The sequence below is a fragment of the Entelurus aequoreus genome, linkage group LG06, assembly GCF_033978785.1.
Source record: "Entelurus aequoreus isolate RoL-2023_Sb linkage group LG06, RoL_Eaeq_v1.1, whole genome shotgun sequence".
Lineage (NCBI taxonomy): Eukaryota > Metazoa > Chordata > Actinopteri > Syngnathiformes > Syngnathidae > Entelurus > Entelurus aequoreus.
Window position 1 is genome coordinate 35,375,552 of NC_084736.1, and position 20,942 is coordinate 35,396,493.

At 39.9% G+C, this 20,942-nt stretch overlaps 1 protein-coding gene across 2 annotated transcripts in view; it reads left to right on the forward strand.

Annotated features, from left to right (window-relative positions):
* The window catches only part of sec23a (Sec23 homolog A, coat complex II component), a 61,753-nt gene extending 40,823 nt beyond the window's left edge, over window positions 1-20,930 (forward strand). For both annotated transcript variants that reach the window (XM_062050632.1, XM_062050631.1), the window contains exons 19-20: window positions 17,217-17,285; window positions 17,352-20,930. In XM_062050632.1, the coding sequence (XP_061906616.1) occupies window positions 17,217-17,241 (25 nt within the window). In that variant the 3' untranslated portion in view covers window positions 17,242-17,285; window positions 17,352-20,930. The remainder of the gene's footprint in view (window positions 1-17,216; window positions 17,286-17,351) is intronic.
* The last annotated feature ends 12 nt before the right edge of the window (window positions 20,931-20,942 follow it).

The following is a 20,942-nucleotide window of genomic DNA, read 5'->3' on the forward strand; positions in this document are numbered from 1 at the left end:
GTTGTGGTGTGCTGTGTCACGCCAAATTTCTTCCCCCTACAAAAACCTTCCACCCCCCCATTTACCGTGGTCGTGTTTCCTCTTACGTCATTGACAGCGATCGATAGCACTTCGGCTTTGACTGCCCGTTGCTGGAAGGATACTTCGTCTTTGACAGCTGCTGGAATCTGAAGAAATCGACTATTGTTTTTTTTTGTACAGGCGCGAAACAGGACAGTCGCGTGCGGGTTAAGGACCCCCGGCAACTTTGTGACTTTATTGGACGCAGCCCCGGAAGTAAATGGGGGGGTGGGGGGGAGGCTTTTGTAGGGGGGGAAGAAATTTGTCGTGACAGCTGCAGCAGTGCCTGATGAATAATTGCCTGTTTCAAAGAGTGCTGCTTGTTTTTCGTATGTGGGTAACAACATTTAACTATGTTTTTTTTTTCTGAATTGGTTCAACCGCCACCCGCCCGAATCTATTTAAAATCTATTTTTTTCGTCATGCATCCGCCCGACCCGCGGATTATCCGCGGACTCCGCGGTTGTGTCCGCAAACCGCGCATCTCTAATATATATATATATATATATGTATATATATATATATATATATATACACACACATAAATGTCGAGGTGCGGAACATGGTCCACTCGGACTCAATGTCCAGCACCTCCCTCGTGACATGTTCAAAGTTCTTCTCCCTCGTGACATGTTCAAAGTTCTTCCGGAGGTGGGAATTGAAACTCTCTCTGACAGGAGACTCTGCTAGACGTTCCCAGCAGACCCTCACAATGTGTTTGGGCCTGCCAAGTCTGTCCGGCATCCTCCCCCACCATCGCAGCCAACTCACCACCAGGTGGTGATCGGTAGAAAGCTTCCCCCTCTCTTCACTCGAGTGTCCAAAACATGAGGCCGCAAATCTGATGACACAACTACAAAGTCGTTCATGGAACTGCGGCCTAGGGTGTCCTGGTGCCAAGTGCACACATGGACAACCTTAAAGGCCTACTGAAATGAATTTTTTTTATTTAAACGGGGATAGCAGATCTATTCTATGTGTCATACTTGATCATTTCGCGATATTGCCATATTTTTGCTGAAAGGATTTAGTATAGAACAACGACGATAAAGATTGCAACTTTTGGTATCTGATAAAAAAAAGGCTTGCACCTACCGGAAGTAGCGTGACGTAGTCAGTTGAACATATACGCAAAGTTCCCTATTGTTTACAATGATGGCCGCATGAAGTGAGAGAGATTCGGACCGAGAAAGCGACAATTTCCCCATTAATTTGAGCGAGGATGAAAGATTTGTGGATGAGTAAAGTGCAAGTGAAGGACTAGTGGGGAGTTGAAGCTATTCAGATAGGGAAGATGCTGTGAGAGCCGAGGGTGACCTGATATTCAGCTGGGAATGACTACAACAGTAAATAAACACAAGACATATATATACTCTATTAGCCACAACACAACCAGGCTTATATTTAATATGCCACAAATTAATCCTGCATAAAAACACCTGCGTGTTTGTTATGCTAGCTCCTAGCTCCTCTGCTAGCTCCTAGCTCCATAGAACACGCCAATACAATTCAAACACCTGATCAACACACACAATCACTCAGCCCAAAAGACAGTTTACCTAACCCAAGGTTCATAAAGCTTATATATTTTTAAAAAGTTACGTACGTGACGCGCACATACGGTCAAGTTATCGAATGTTTAGCAGCCAAGGCTGCATACTCACGGTACCTGATATTCAGCTGGGAATGACTACAACAGTAAATAAACACAAGACATATATATACTCTATTAGCCACAACACAACCAGGCTTATATTTAATATGCCACAAATTAATCCTGCATAATAACACCTGCGTGTTTGTTATGCTAGCTCCTAGCTCCTCTGCTAGCTCCTAGCTCCATAGAACACGCCAATACAATTCAAACACCTGATCAACACACACAATCACTCAGCCCAAAAGACCGTTCACCTAACCCAAGGTTCATAAAGCTTATATATTTTTAAAAAGTTACGTACGTGACGCGCACGTACGGTACGGTACGTGTTATGCTAGCTCCTAGCTCCTCTGCTAGCTCCTAGCTCCATAGAACACGCCAATACAATTCAAACACATGATCAACACACACAATCACTCAGCCCAAAAGACCGTTCACCTAACCCAAGGTTCATAAAGCTTATATATTTTAAAAAAGTTACGTACATACGCAAAAAAAAGCCAAAGCTGCATACTCACAGTAGCACGTCTGCGTCTTTGTCATCCAAATCAAAGTAATCCTGGTAAGAGTCTGTGTTGTCCCAGTTCTCTACAGGCGTCTGTGTATCCAAATCAAAAGTCCTCCTGGTTAGAGTCTCTGTTATCCGAGTTCTTCCATCTTGACTGCATCTTTCGGGAATGTAAACAAAGAAGCGCCGGCTGTGTACTGTTGTGGCTGACTACGTTCGAAAAATACGTCCATTTCGCACCGACAACTTTCTTCTTTGCTTGCTTGGCTTCCTTCTCCATAATGCAATGAACATGATTGAAACAGATTCACGAACACAGATGTCCAGAATACTGTGGAATTATGAAATGAAAACAGAGCTTTTTCGTATCGGCTTCAATGTGGAAGGCATACCCGTGTTCGCCGGGCTACGTCACGCGCATACGTCATCCGCAGAGGCGTTTCGAACCGGAAGTTTAGCGGCAAATTTAAAATGTCACTTTATAAGTTAACCCGGCCGTATTGGCATGTGTTATAATGTTAAGATTTCATCATTGATATATAAACTATCAGACTGCGTGGTCGGTAGTAGTGGGTTTCAGTAGGCCTTTAAGTTGGAACATGGTGTTTGTTATGGACAATCTATGACGAGCACAAAAGTCCAATAACAAAACACCACTCGGGTTCAGATCCGGGCGCCCATACTTCCCAATCACGCCTCTCCAGGTTTCACTGTCGTTGCCAACATGAGCGTTGAAGTCCCCCAGTAGGACAAGGGAATCACCCGGGGGAGCACTTTCCAGTACTCCCTCGAGTGTATCCAAAAAGGGTGGGTACTCTGAACTGCTGTTTGGTGCGTAAGCACAAACAACAGTCAGGACCCGTCCCCTTACCCGAAGGTGGAGGGAAGCTACCCTCTCGTCCACTGGGTTGAACTCCAACGTGCAGGCTTTGAGCCGGGGGGCAACAAAAATTGCTACCCTAGCCCGTCGCCTCTCACTGCGTGCAACGACAGTGTGGAAGAGAGTCCAGCCCCTCTCGAGAGAACTGGTTCCAGAGCCCTTGCTGTGCGTCGAAGTGAGTCCGACTATATCCAGCCGGAACTTCTCCACCTCAGGCTCCTTCCCCCCAGCGAGGTGACATTCCTGTAGCCAGCCGCTAATACACCGATCCCACCTACAGCTTTCTTCTTTGCAGTCTTCATTGTTCATTAAACAAATTGCAAAAGATTCACCAACACAGATGTCCAGAATACTGTGGAATTTTGCGATGAAAACCAAGCTTTTTGTATTGGACACAATGGTGTACCTATACTTCCGCTTCAACGATTGACTTCACGTGCATACGTCATCATACATAGACGTTTTCAACCGGAAGTTTAGCGGGAAATTTAAAATTGCACTTTATAAGTTAACCCGGCCGTATTGGCATGTGTTGCAATGTTAAGATTTCATCATTGATATATAAACTATCAGACTGCGTGGTCGGTAGTAGTGGGTTTCAGTAGGCCTTTAATGATGATGATAAAGATCAGAATATTGATGATGGTGATAATAAAGATCATCATAATGATGATGGTGATAATAAAGATCATCATGATGATGCTGATAATAAAGATCATAATGATGATGATGATAATAAAGATCATCATAATGATGATGAATATAATGATTGTGATAATTATATTGATGATTATAATGATGATGATGATTATAATGTTGATTATGATAATGATTATAATGATGATGATTATAATGATTGATGATGATTAAAATGATGATGATGGTGATAATAAAGACCATCATAATGATTATTATAATGATAAATATAATGATTGATGATAATGAATATAACGATAATTAAAATGTTGATGATGGTGATGATAAAGATCATCATAATGAGGATGGAGATAATAAAGATAATTATAATAACGTTGGTGATAATAAAGATCATCATAATGATGATGTGATGATAAAGATCATCATAATAATGATGGTGATAAAAGATCATCATAATAATGATGATTGTGATAATAAAGATCATCATAATGATGATGGTGGTAATAAAGAACATCATAATGATGATGGTGGTAATAAAGATCATCATAATGATGATGATAATAAAGATCATCATAAAAATGATGATGGTGATAATAAAGATCATCATGATGATGATGGTGATAAAGATCATCATAATGATGATGTGATGATAAAGATCATCATAATCATGATGATGGTGATAAAGATCATCATAATAATGATAGTGATTATAAAGATCATCATAATAATGATGGTGATAATAAAGATCATCATAATAATGATGATGGTGCTAACAAAGATCATCATTATAATGATGGTGATAAATAAAAATCATCATAATGATGATGGTGATAATAAAGATCATCATAATGATGATGGTGATAATAAAGATCATCATAATAATAGTGATGTTTAATAAAGATCATCATAATGATGATGGTGATAATAAAGATCATCATAATAATGGTGGTGATAATAAAGATCATCATAATAATGATGATGGTGATAAAGATCATTATAATAATGATGGTGATAATAAAGATCATCATAATGATGATGGTGATGATAAAGATCATCATAATAATGATGGTGATAAAAAAGATCCTCATAATAATGGTGATAATAAAGAGCATAATAATGATGATGGTGATAATAAAGATCATCATAATAATGATGATGATGATAATAAAGATCATCAATAATGATGGTGATAGTAAAGTTCATCATAATGATGGTGATAATAAAGATCATCATAATATTCATGGTGATAATAAAGATCATCATAATGATGGTGATAATAAAGATCATCATAATGATGATGGTGATAATAAAGATCATCATAATGCTGATGGTGATAATAAAGATCATCATAATGATGATGGTGATAATAACGATTATCATAATGACCCCAAAATCGACAAGTGGTAAAAAATGGATGGATGGATGGATAATTATGATGGTGAGAATAAAGACCATCATAATAATGATGATGTGATAATAAAGATCATCATTATGATGATGGTAATAATAAAGATCAACATAATGATGATGTGATCATAAAGATCATCATAATAATGATGGTGATAATAAAGATCATCATAATGATGATGGTGATGATAAAGATCATCATAATGATGATGATGATGATAATAAAGATCATCAATAATGACGGTGATAATAAAGATCATCATAATGATGATGATGATGGTGATAAAGATCATCATAATGATGATGGTGATAATAAAGATTATCATAATGGGACGGCGTGGCGAAGTTGATAGAGTGGCTGTGCCAGCAATCGGAGTGTTGCTGGTTACTGGGGTTCAATTCCCACCTTCTACCTTCCTAGTCACGTCCGTTGTGTCCTTGGGCAAGACACTTCACCCTTTGCCTCTGATGGCTGCTGGTTAGCGCCTTGCATGGCAGCTCCCGCCATCAGTGTGTGAATGTGTGTGTGAATGGGTAAATGTGGAAATACTGTCAAAGCGCTTTGAGTACCTTGAAGGTAGAAAAGCGCTATACAAGTATAACCCATTTATCATTTATAATGACCCCAAAAGTGACAAGCGGTAGGAAATGGATGGATGGATGGATAATGATGATGATGGTGAGAATAAAGATCATCATCATAATAATGATGATGTGATAATAAAGATCATCATTATGATGATGGTGATAATAAAGATCAACATAATGATGATGTGATCATAAAGATCATCATAATAATGATGGTGATAATAAAGATCATCGTAATGATGATGGTGATAATAAAGATCATCGTAATGATGATGGTGATAATAAAGATCATCATAATGATGATGATAATAAAGATAATAGTGATGGTGATAATAAAGATCCTCATAATAATATTGATATGTTTAATAAAGATCATAATGATGATGGTGATAATAAATATCATCATAATAATGATGGTGATAATAAAGATCATCATAGTGATGTGATAATAAAGATCATCATAATGATGATGGTGATAATAAAGATCATCATTTTAATGATGGTGATAATAAAGATCATCCTAATAATAATGATGTGATAATAAAGATCATCAAAATAATAATGATGTGATAATCAAGATCACCATAATAATAATGATGTGATAAAGATCATCATAATAATGATAATGGTGATAATAAAGATCATCATTTTATTGATGGTGATAATAAAGATCATCCTAATAATAATGATGTCATAATAAAGATCATTAAAATAATAATGTGATAATCAAGATCATCATAATAATAATGATGTGATAAAGATCCTCATAATAATGATGATGGTGATAAAGATAATTATAATAATGATGGTGATAATAAAGATCATCATAATGATGATGGTGATGATAAAGATCATCATCATAATAATGATGGTGATAAAAAAGATCATCATAATAATGGTGATAATAAAGATCATAATAACGATGATGGTGATAATAAAGATCATCATAATAATGATGATGATGATAATAAGTAAAGCAAATAGAACTAGATGTTTCAATCCCTTTGGTAAGTAGGAACAATCTTGACGGTAGCAGTCGGTGTGGAGTGGTGAAAGGGAGGGTAAGTATGTCATTGGGGTCTTCGGGTGGGCACCCTGCTTCATCGACGTTTCGTTGATTGAAGCCCACGACGTCTCCAGAGGGCTCAACGATGTACCTAGCGTCCCAGGTACACCCCCCTCCATGCCATACCCTCCATATCCTGTTGGACTCTGCATGGCAGGGTCGTCCTTTTCCCTGAGTCAGGCCTAAGCCTGACCGCATACCATTGTCTCTCATTTTATTGCCCAATTGGGGTCCTTGCGCTTAATCCAGAGCCAGTTGCTGGCTTTTTCGGCAGCTCTTGACATGGACTTGATAGTCTGTTGGAGGGAGCGTCCTTTCACCCCCATTTTTCTCAACAGACTGATGGTAGATGTGGCAATAAATCCCCTGCATCCCACCTCTACTGGGAAAATGCTGGTCTTCCAGCCGTTCTGGGATGCTTCAGCTGCCAGGTCAGAATATTTGTTTTTTTTCCTCTCGTAAGCCTCTTCAACCCCTTCTTCCCATGGTACTGTCAGCTCCACGACATAAGCCAGTTTTGCTGTTGGAGACCACAGGACCATGTCTGGCCGGAGTGTTGTAGCCATTATTTCTGGGGGAAACACAAGCTTTTTATCAAGGTCCACTTCCAATTTCCAATCTCGAGCCGACTGCAGGATGCTTGCATTATTTGGTGTTGTTTGACACTCTTGATGTTGGCCAGCTGGTACAAATTGTGTGAAGTGGACCTTTCCTGCTGGTGTTTGTGGTGGTTCGCCTCTGTTTCAGTGTTGATGCAAGCTCTCTGAGTACTTGGTTATGCCGCCAAGTATAGCGTCCTTGGGTGAGACTTATAGTACACCCTGATAGGATATGCCTTAGAGATGCAGGTACTTGACACAGGGAACAGGCGGGATCTTCTCCGTACCAGGTTTTCAGATTTATGGGGGACGGTAGCAGGTCGTACGTGGCTCTGATAATAAAACTCAGCCGTGCTCCCTCCATCTGCCAGATGTCATACCAGTTGAGCTTTTTCTTCTCCAGGCTTTCCCAGTTGGTCCATCTCCCCTGCTTGGCCATTGAGACGGCTTTAGCATGTCGCTCTCCCTCCTCCTGTCTCCTGACTTCCTCTACTACTAGCCGTCTCTTCTGCTCTGATGTTGCTTTGTGCCATAGGGGAGGTTTTGGGATGAGTCCGAGCCCTGCTCTCCTATGCTGTACTTGCCCAACCACATCTCTGAATTGAAGAGCAGACTTTGCACTCTGAACAGCTTCTGATGGAATCCACTTCCTTCCCGCTGTTACTCGGGGGGCCGCTGTTCGAATGACTGCATCCTCAGTTTCAGTTAGCATCATGAACAGCCTTGCTTCGGTGCATTTGAATTCTTCCACCAGTCCTGAGATTGGTAATTACAATTTGCCATGCCCATATAGTCCAATAGAACTGAAGCATCTTGGAACTCCAAGCCACTGTTTCAGCTGTGTGCTTATCACACGTTCCAATTTTTCAACCTTGGTGATGGGGATTTCGTACACAGTTAAAGGCCACAAGAGTCTTGGGAGTATGCCAAATTGAAAACACCACAACTTAAGTTTTCCTGGCAACAAGGTTTTATTGATGCGATCCATGTAAGTGATGGTATCCTTTTTTAGTTGCTCAAACTGTTCGGTGTCTTTGAGCCTTGCGTCATACCACCTTCCCAAGCTCTTTACTGGCATTTCTGAAACAGTTGGTACTGGTGTTCCGCTGACATGAAATCTCTGGTCTGTGACTTGGCCTTTCACAATGGAGATACTTCTGCACTTGCTGGGCTTTAACTTCATCCGTGCCCATGTTATATTTGAATGAAGTTTGTTGTGTGTTGTTATATCGTCCATATAGGCTCGAATTGGTGGTAATCTCTGACCACATTGTAGTCGTTCTCCTCCAACCACCCATTTCGATGCTCTAATAATGATTTCCATTGCCATCGTAAAGGCCAATGGGGAGATGGTGCACCCAGCCATGATGCCTACTTCCAGAGATTGCCACGTTGCGGTGAAGCCTGATGTTGTGAGGCAAAACTGCAAATCCTGGAAATAGTGTTTTACGAGATTTGTGATTGTAGTTGGCACTTGGAAGAATTCAAAGGCAGTCCACAGCAATGAATGAGGGACTGATCCATAGGCGTTGGCCAGATCAAGGAACAAGACATGAAGATCTTTTCCTTCTTTTTTCGCAGTCTGGATTTGAAGCCATATGATGCTGTTATGTTCGAGGCATCCAGAGAAGCCTGCTATGCCAGCCTTTTGGATCGATGTATCAATGAAGTGGTTTTGCTTCAGATACTTTGTTAGTCGCTGTGCCAATACGCTGAAGAAAATCTTGCCTTCGATGTTCAGAAGGTTTATTTGGCGAAACTGTTCAATGGTGGTCGAGTTCTTTTCTTTTGGGATAAGCACTCCTCCCGCTCTTCGCCAGGCTTTCGGGATGATCTGCTTGTCCCACACCACTCTCATGTTTTTCCACAGGAATTTCAGAACCTCCGGAGCGTTCTTGTAGACACTATACGAAACACCATTAGGGCCTGGGGCAGATGCCGATGTTGCCTTTTTTCCTGCCTGCTTCACCTCGCTCAGCTTGGGAGGGCTGACATCAACCTGATGTTGTGCGGGTGATATAGGAGGGATGTCAGTGGGGACAATGATCGGTTCATGTTTCTTCTCATCAGTATAGATGGTTCTCAGATATTCTTCAACCTGGTCTTTTGATGTTTTCAGAGATCCACTCTTCTCTTTTGTGAAAATCCCTTTCACAAATTTAAAGGGGTCTTTGTAGAAGTCGGTTCTGGCTTTTTCTTTCTTCTTCCGACGCATCCTTAGGCTTTCCGCTCGACGGAGTTTTGAGAGCCTCTGTTTTAATTCCTCTTGAAGGAGGTCGATGCCTTCCCTTTCTTCTGCTGTTGCCTTTCTCCACACCTTCCTTAGCTGTCGCCTTTGGGGGCGGGAAGCATGTCTTCCTTTCTGACTTTTTCCTTCACTCCACATCTCTTCTCTCCATAGCTGTAGATTAGGTCACCCATCTTCTCCAGCTTCTTTTCGGCTGATCCTTTGATGTTACTTAGGATAAGGCTTAAGTCTATGTTGATGGTTTCCCACTCCTTACTGTTAGACTTTGGCCATTTCACCAACGGCTTACGTCCTTGCATGTTTTCCTTTTTGCGGTGTACTGGGTATGGTCTTGGACTGGTGGTTCTGCCTGAAGCTTCCTCCTCATCCTGCGGGGTGCTGATGCTCTGCGGACTGTGGGTTTCTTCCTGCCGCTGAGTTTCATCCGACTGATTTAACCTTCTTCTTAACAGAAGCCGGTCAATGCGGGGCCCTGGGTTAGGGGTTTTCAGGCATTTCTTCCGTCCTTGGTGAACTTTAAGACCATGGGTTGATGTTACTTTAGCCCAGGGGTCACCAACGCGGTGCCCGCGGGCACCAGGTCGCCCGTAAGGACCAGATGAGTCGCCCGCGGGCCTGTTCTAAAAAAAAAATAAAAATAAAAAAAAAAAATTAAATCTACATAGAAAAAACACAAGATACACTTTCAATCAGTGCATCAACCCAAACAACCTCCCCCATGCACACTCATCCACACCCACTCACACAAAAGGGGTTATTTCTTTCTGCTACCAATATTCTGGTTCCCACAACATAGACAACACATCTGCAAGGGACACAGTCCCTGAAGCACACATGATTGTATAGGCTGCTGGTCCACTAACATTTTCATTAATTACTATTTTTTATGTAATTATTTTTATATTGTTTTACTTTCTTTTTTATCCAAGAAAATGTTTTTTATTTATTTATCTTATTTTATTTTATTTTTTAAAAAAGGGCCTTATCTTCAACAGACCAGGTTGTCAATGAAATTAGATTTGTTTAAAGGTTTTTTTAAACCAGGCCCAGTCCAGATAATGTCCAAGTCGTACTCAGCAACACACACCTTCATTCATGTACACAGAAAAAAATTAGGGAACACAACAGATTGCATATAATTTATAAACAAAATTACATTTTCAAAATAAGCATTTATGTACAGTCCAGATTATGTCCAGGTCACTCAAATTAGGGAACACAACAACAGATATCATATAATCTATAAACATAATTATACTTTCAAAATAAGCCTTTGAGGACTTCTCATCTTTTTTTTAAATGTTTTTTGGCATCATTATCGTTTTCAACCATGTAACTTTCTAAAGTTAGAAAATACTGAATAAATGTTTTAAAGAAAGTAATACTAAGTGAATATCTGGTTTTGGCCTTAAAAATAAACATTTTACCGAGTACTATAATTAAATTGACTAAATCATGATTGTCAATGAACTCTCCTAAAATAACAGAAACCACATTAAGCTTCATAAACAAACCAATCATTAAACACATTTTTTCAACTTCCACCCAAAACAAAGACACAATATGACAATACCAAAACAAATGCAGGGTGGATTCAGGCTCCTGACAACAAAATTGGCAATCATCTGACTCTGTCATATTCCATAATTTTAACATTTTCCCTGTGGGTAAGAAGTTATAAATAATTTTAATTTGAAAATAACGATTTTGCACATCGATAGTGGTTTTATAGATTAGTTTGAATATGGCATCCCATGGCAACGGGCAGTCAAAAAAGTACTTCCATTTTCCATTTGTGTTGTATGAGGCAGCCTTCAAAGATTTCTTTATTAAATAAAAATTATCCATCCATCCATTTTCTACCGCTTATTCTCTTCGGGGTCGCGGGGGGCGCTGGAGCCTATCTCAGCTACAATCGGGCGGAAGGGTACACCCTGGACAAGTCGCCACCTCATCACAGGGCCAACACAGATAGACAGACAACATTCACACTCACATTCACACACTAGGGCCAATTTAGTGTTGCCAATCAACCTATCCCCAGGTGCATGTCTTTGGAGGTGGGAGGAAGCCGGAGTATCCGGAGGGAACCCGCGCAGTCACGGGGAGAACATGCAAACTCCACACAGAAAGATCCCGAGGCCGGGATTGAACTCACGACTACTCAGTACCTTCGTATTGTGAGGCAGACGCACTAACCCCTTTCCCACCGTGCTGCCCTAAAATAAAAATTATATCTTTTTCTATTTATTTTAGTTCCTTTTTGCCAACTAGAATTTCTTATTAGAGGTTTACAAACTAATAATTTAGTAGTTCCATAATTAATTATTTGTTTCCATCTTTTCCCAATTACTCCAGTTAGTTGATAAAATGAAAAGCTTGAGCAAGCATCACCATAAATAGCTCTAAATTCATCATACTTCATAATTTTACCATTCTCATTGATAATATCATTGACAAAAATGATTCCTCTTTCAAACATATTTTTCCAAAAGAAAGGCTTTCCATCTATTACAATATTAGAGTTCATCCATATTAACTGCTGCAAAATATCGTCTCTTTTTTCTGGCACATAAAATTGAAAACACCACTATGAGTGGATTGTTTCCTTTATGAACCCCACCATGTTTCCCAGCAGACTCTCTGGGAGGGGATCACTTGGAAAAAAGGATACAATTTCTTTTGATACAGTACATGTTTTTTGTCCAACAGGACATTTGTGTACCACTCAATGTTTAAATACATCTTTGGAACAATAGATGCTTTTAAAGACAGACACATAGCTTCAAGGTTGAGAAGTTTCAGGCCCCCATATTCATACTCTTTGTACAAAACCTTTCTTTTAATCTTTTCTGGTTTGCCGTTCCAGACAAAATCGAAGACCCTCCGCTCATAAATCTTAAAAAAGTTTTGTGATGGAGCTGGTAGTGACAAAAACAAATAAATAAATTGAGGAATAATTAATGAGTTGGCAATAGACATTTTACCATACAAGGTTAGGGATTTCCCTTTCCATAATTGCATAATTTTGTCCAGCTTTCTTAGTCGATTATCATAATTTACTGAGCCTAGATCTTCCCGATTTTCTGGGACAACAACACCAAGTATGTTAACTGGTCCATCTGTCCACAAAACAGGCACTTTGCATTCCATTCGAAAGGACGTTCCCTTTAGATTTCCGATCCTTAACATTTTACATTTATCATAATTAAGCTTAAGGCCAGATTGCTGTGAAAATATGTCCAAAAGATTAAGAAGGTTCCGCAAACAATGAGGAAAAATCTTATCTTTGTGAATCAGCCTTTTCTGACATGAACTTCATCAAGAACAAACACAGAACACGCCTCACTGATGCACATCTGCAAGACTCACTCAGAGTTGCAGTGTCAAGTTACACACCAGAGTACAACACACTAGTTAACAGCATGCAATGCCAGGCTTCCCACTAACTGACAAAGAAACAGATAACAGATTTGGTGTCCAGTTCAAAGTGTGACATGATTTACAAATTTGAGAGTTTACTTTTGTATTTTACATGAGTTATTATTTGTACAAACATGGTACAAAGTAATTCATGATTTGTTAAAAAATGTTAGTGGCTAGCTAGTTAAAATGGGATATTGTGATTTCACAAGACTGTCTTAGAAGTGATCATTTGAAAATGTTCAATTTGAAAAATGTGCACTTAGAGAAAATATAAAAATAAAGTGTTGCATATTGATATTCATCTGTTTCTATATATATTTATTGTGAGAAATCATTAAGATGATCAGTGTTTCCACAAAGATAAATATAATTAATTATTAATAATAACAGAGTTAAATGTAAATTGAGCAAATCGGCTACTTCTGGCAATTTATTTAAGTGTGTATCTAACTGGTAGCCCTTCGCATTAATCAGTACCCAAGAAGTAGCCCTTGGTTTCAAAAAGGTTGGTGACCCCTGCTTTAGCCCATCCGCACACACACGTCTGAAGAACATGTCCAACTGCTGGTTTCTCAAGAGTATTACTACTACCTTCATTCATTGTCGTGTCCATTCCAAGGGTCGTTACCGGGAGATCAGCCTGTGAGTCTTCTTGCGCCCCTGCTCTCGCAGACTCTAGGGGTATTCTTCTTCTTGAACTTTCTGTAGCCAGATAAAGTGGCTCTTGTGCCCTAATAGGGTGACGGAGCCTGCTGCTGTGGGTAGCTAGCCCGTAACAGCCCCGTTGGGGTCTATTTCCTCCTGTCAGCTGTCTCTCCAAGCTGTCACATGGTCTTTCCCTTGTTGTCAGCTGCACTTTCACAACAGTCACTGGGTTTTTCTTCCAGAAGATCAGTAAAGCAAATAGAACTAGATGTTTCAATCCCTTTGGTAAGTAGGAACAATCTTGACGGTAGCAGTCGGTGTGGAGTGGTGAAAGGGAGGGTAAGTATGTCATTGGGGTCTTCGGGTGGGCACCCTGCTTCATCGACGTTTCGTTGATTGAAGCCCACGACGTCTCCAGAGGGCTCAACGATGTACCTAGCGTCCCAGGTACACCCCCCTCCATGCCATACCCTCCATATCCTGTCAATAATGATGGTGATAGGAAAGATCATCATAATGATGGTGATAATAAAGATCATCATAATGATGATGGTGATAATAAAGATCATCATAATATTAATGGTGATAATAAAGATCATCATAATGATGGTGGTAATAAAGATCATCATAATGAGGATGGTGATAATAAAGATCATCATAATGATGATGGTGATAATAAAGATCATCATAATATTAATGGTGATAATAAAGATCATCATAATGATGGTGGTAATAAAGATCATCATAATGAGGATGGTGATAATAAAGATCATCATAATTATGATGGTCATAATAAAGATCACCATAATGATGATGGTGATAATAAAGATTATCATAATGACCCCAAAAGCGACAAGCGGTAGAAAATGGATGGATGGATGGATAATTATGATGATGGTGAGAATAAAGATCATCATAATAATGATGATGTGATAATAAAGATCATCATTATGATGATGGTGATAATAAAGATCAACATAATGATGTGATCATAAAGATCATCATAATAATGATGGTGATAATAAAGATCATCATAATGACGATGGTGATAATAAAGATCATCATAATATTCATGGTGATAATAAAGATCATCATAATGATGGTGATAATAAAGATCATCATAATGATGGTGATAATAAAGATCATCATAATGATGATGGTGATAATAAAGATCATCATAATTATGATGGTGATAATAAAGATTATCATAATGACCCCAAAAGTGACAAGTGGTAGAAAATGGATGGATGGATGGATGGATAATGATGATGATGGTGAGAATAAAGATCATCATAATAATGATGATGTGATAATAAAGATCATCATTATGATGATGGTGATAATAAAGATCCACATAATGATGATGTGATCATAAAGATCATCATAATAATGAGGGTGATAATAAAGATCATCGTAATGATGATGGTGATAATAAAGGTAATCATAATGAGGATAATAAAGATCATCAATAATGATGGTGATAATAAAGATCATCATAATGATGATGATGATGATGATAATAAAGATCATCAATAATGATGGTGATAATAAAGATCATAATGAAGATGGTGATAATAAAGATCATCATAATGATGATGGTGATAATAAAGATAATCATTTTAATGATGGTGATGATAAAGATCATCCTAATAATAATGATATGATAATAAAGATAATCAAAATAATAATGATGTGATAATCAAGATCATCATAATAATGATGATGGTGATAATAACGATCATCATTTTAATGATGGTGATAATAAAGATCATCCTAATAATAATGATGTGATAAAGATCATCATAATAATGATGATGGTGAAAATAAAGATCATCATAATGATGATAATAAACATCATCAATAATGATGGTGATAATAAAGATCATCATAATATTAATGGTGATAATAAAGAACATCATAATGATGGTGGTAATAAAGATCATAATGAGGATGGTGATAATAAAGATCATCATAATTATGATGGTGATAATAAAGATCACCATAATGATGATGGTGATAATAAATATTATCATAATGACCCCAAAAGCGACAAGCGGTAGAAAATGGATGGATGGATGGATAATTATGATGATGGTGAGAATAAAGATCATTATAATAATCATGATGTGATAATAAAGATCATCATTATGATGATGGTGATAATAAAGATCAACATAATGATGTGATCATGAAGATCATCATAATAATGATGGTGATAATAAAGATCATCATAATGATGATGGTGATAATAATGATCATCATAATATTCATCATAATGATGGTGATAATAAAGATCATCATAATGATGGTGATAATAAAGATCATCATAATTATGATGGTGATAATAAAGATCATCATAATGACCCCAAAAGTGACAAGTGGTAGAAAATGGATGGATGGATGGATAATGATGATGATGGTGAGAATAAAGATCATCATAATAATGATGATGTGATAATAAAGATCATCATTATGATGATGGTGATAATAAAAATCAACATAATGATGATGTGATCATAAAGATCATCATAATAATGAGGGTGATAATAAAGATCATCGTAATGATGATGGTGATAATAAAGATCATCATAATGAGGATAATAAAGATCATCAATAATGATGGTGATAATAAAGATCATCATAATGATGATGATGATGATGATAATAAAGATCATCAATAATGATGGTGATAATAAAGATCAATAAAGATGGTGATAATAAAGATCATCATAATGATGATGATGATGATGATAATAAAGATCATCAATAATGATGGTGATAATAAAGATCATAATGAAGATGGTGATAATAAAGATCATCATAATGATGATGGTGATAATAAAGATCATCATTTTAATGATGGTGATGATAAAGATCATCCTAATAATAATATGATAATAAAGATCATCAAAATAATAATGATGTGATAATCAAGATCATCATAATAACAATGATGTGATAAAGATCATCATAATAATGATGGTGATAATAAAGATCATCATTTTAATGATGGTGATAATAAAGATCATCCTAATAATAATGATGTGATAAAGATCATCATAATAATGATGATGGTGATAATAAAGTTCATCATAATGATGATGATAATAAAGATCATCAATAATGATGGTGATAATAAAGATCATCATAATGATGATGATGATGATAATAGAGATCATCAATAATGATGGTGATAATAAAGATCATAATGAAGATGTGATAATAAAGATAATCATAATGATGACGGTGATAATAAAGATCATCATAATATTCATGGTGATAATAAAGATCATCACAATGATGATTGTGATAATAAAAATTATCATAATGACCCCAAAAGTGACAAGCGGTAGAAAGTGGATGGATGGATGGATAATGATGATGATGGTGAGAATAAAGATCATTATAATAATGATGATGGTGATAATAAAGATCATCGTAATGATGATGATGATCCTAATGATGATGATTTCAGGCTCGCTTCCTGCTGTCCAAGGTGAATCCGTCACAGACACACAACAACATGTATGCGTGGGGGGGCCAGGTGAGTGGGCGGAGCATGCACTTGATTTCACCTTTGACCCTCTGCTGAGACTCATCTTTTCATCAGGAGGCGGGGTCTGCCATCCTGACAGATGATGTCAGCCTGCAGGTGTTCATGGACCACCTGAAGAAGCTGGCCGTGTCCAGCGCCGCCTGACCACCTCCATCCATCCATGGATGATGATGTCATCCTGCAGGTGTTCATGGACCAGCTGAAAAATCTGCCACCTTCATCCATCCATGGATGATGATGTCATCCTGCAGGTGTTCATGGACCACCTAAAGAAGCTGCCACCTTCATCCATGGATGATGATGTCAGCCTGCAGGTGTTAATGGACCAACTGAAGAAGCTGCCACCTTCATCCATCCATGGATGATGTCAGCCTGCAGGTGTTCATGGACCACCTGAAGAAGCTGCCACCTTCATTCATCCATGGATGACTATGTCAGCCTGCAGGTGTTCATGGACCACCTGAAGAAGCTGCCACCTTCATCCATGGATGGATGTTGATGTCATCCTGCAGGTGTTCATGGACCACCTGAAGAAGCTGCCACCTTCATCCATCCGTGGATGATGATGTCATCCTGCAGGTGTTCATGGACCACCTGAAGAAGTTGCCACCTTCATCCATCCATGGATGATGATGTCAGCCAGCAGGTGTTCATGGACCACCTGAAGAAGCTGCCACCTTCATCCATCCATGGATGATGATGTCATCCTGCAGGTGTTCATGGACCAACTGAAGAAGCTGCCACCTTCATCCATCCATGGATGATGATGTCAGCCTGCAGGTGTTCATGGACCACCTGAAGAAGCTGCCACCTTCATCCATGGATGGATGTTGATGTCATCCTGCAGGTGTTCATGGACCACTTGAAGAAGCTGCCACCTTCATCCATTCGTGGATGATAATGTCATCCTGCAGGTGCTCATGGACCACCTGAAGAAGCTGCCACCTTCATCCATCCATGGATGATGATGTCATCCTGCAGGTGTTCATGGACCACCTGAAGAAGCTGCCACCTACATCCATCCATGGATGATGATGTCAGCCTGCAGGTGTTCATGGACCACCTGAAGAAGCTGCCACCTTCATCCATTAATGGATGACGATGTCAGCCTGCAGGTGTTCATGGACCACCTGAAGAAGCTGCCACCTTCATCCATTAATGGATGACGATGTCAGCCTGCAGGTGTTCGTGGACCACCTGAAGAAGCTGCCACCTTCATCCATCCGTGGATGATGATGTCATCCTGCAGGTGTTCATGGACCACCTGAAGAAGTTGCCACCTTCATCCATCCATGGATGATGATGTCAGCCAGCAGGTGTTCATGGACCACCTGAAGAAGCTGCCACCTTCATCCATCCATGGATGATGTCATCCTGCAGGTGTTCATGGACCAACTGAAGAAGCTGCCACCTTCATCCATCCATGGATGATGATGTCAGCCTGCAGGTGTTCATGGACCACCTGAAGAAGCTGCCACCTTCATCCATGGATGGATGTTGATGTCATCCTGCAGGTGTTCATGGACCACTTGAAGAAGCTGCCACCTTCATCCATTCGTGGATGATAATGTCATCCTGCAGGTGCTCATGGACCACCTGAAGAAGCTGCCACCTTCATCCATCCATGGATGATGATGTCATCCTGCAGGTGTTCATGGACCACCTGAAGAAGCTGCCACCTTCATCCATTAATGGATGACGATGTCAGCCTGCAGGTGTTCGTGGACCACCTGAAGAAGCTGCCACCTTCATCCATGGATGGATGTTGATGTCATCCTGCAGGTGTTCATGGACCACCTGAAGAAGCTGCCACCTTCATCCATGGATGGATGATGATGTCATCCTGCAGGTGTTCATGGACCACCTGAAGAAGCTGCCACCTACATCCATCCATGGATGATGATGTCAGCCTGCAGGTGTTCATGGACCACCTGAAGAAGCTGCCACCTTCATCCATTAATGGATGACGATGTCAGCCTGCAGGTGTTCATGGACCACCTGAAGAAGCTGCCACCTTCATCCATTAATGGATGACGATGTCAGCCTGCAGGTGTTCGTGGACCACCTGAAGAAGCTGCCACCTTCATCCATGGATGGATGTTGATGTCATCCTGCAGGTGTTCATGGACCACCTGAAGAAGCTGCCACCTTCATCCATCCATGGATGATGATGTCATCCTGCAGGTGCTCATGGACCACCTGAAGAAGCTGCCACCTTCATCCATTCATGGATGATAATGTCATCCTGCAGGTGCTCATGGACCACCTGAAGAAGCTGCCACCTTCATCCATCCATGGATGATGATGTCAGCCTGCAGGTGTTCATGGACCACCTGAAGAAGCTGCCACCTTCATCCATGGATGGATGTTGATGTCATCCTGCAGGTGTTCATGGACCACTTGAAGAAGCTGCCACCTTCATCCATTCATGGATGATGATGTCATCCTGCAGGTGCTCATGGACCACCTGAAGAAGCTGCCACCTTCATCCATCCATGGATGATGATGTCAGCCTGCAGGTGTTCATGGACCACCTGAAGAAGCTGCCACCTTCATCCATGGATGGATGTTGATGTCATCCTGCAGGTGTTCATGGACCACTTGAAGAAGCTGCCACCTTCATCCATCCATGGATGATGATGTCAGCCTGCAGGTGTTCATGGACCACCTGAAGAAGCTGCCACCTTCATCCATCCATGGATGATGATGTCAACCTGCAGGTGTTCATGGACCACCTGAAAAAGCTGCCACCTTCATCCATGGATGATGATGTCAGCCTGCAGGTGTTCATGGACCACCTGAAGAAGCTGCCACCTTCATCCATTAATGGATGACGATGTCAGCCTGCAGGTGTTCATGGACCACCTGAAGAAGCTGCCACCTTCATCCATGGATGGATGTTGATGTCATCCTGCAGGTGTTCATGGACCACCTGAAGAAGCTGCCACCTTCATCCATCCATGGATGATGATGTCAACCTGCAGGTGTTCATGGACCACCTGAAAAAGCTGCCACCTTCATCCATGGATGATGATGTCAGCCGGCAGGTGTTCATGGACCACCTAAAAAAGCTGCCACCTTCATCCATCCATCTGCTGGTCACACGTGACCCATCCACCACTGGCGGCCATCTTCTTTTCATCCTTTTTCTTGTCAAACTTTTGTCTCTGCCCGTGTTGCAATGGTGATATCGGACCTCCCTGAGGGTTGCCATGGTAACGGTACAGTCATGTGACCAGACAAAGTGTGGCTCGTAGATAAGACAAGGATCAGGAAGGGACCCTCCAAAATAAAAATCATGTATGTCGTTACTATGACAACAGCACAATATCCCTCCCACATACTTCTCACTTCCTGTCATTCTTTAAACACTTCCTGCAGGAAACAGAAAGTGTCTGGGTCTCCATGCCAACCAGCGTATGTGTGTGTGTGTAGAATGTGTCTGACACACACACACACGTCCTAACAGTATTTATCCTGTATGTGTGTGTTTATGACACACACACATGGCATGTCAACAACAACAAATGTACAAATTGTATTCTTACTACTTTCAAGTGTCCACTTGGAAAGAAAATATGGCAGCGGAAGGAAAGGCGGAAGTCATGTGACTAAATAAATGACCACAACACACTTCCTGTCCTG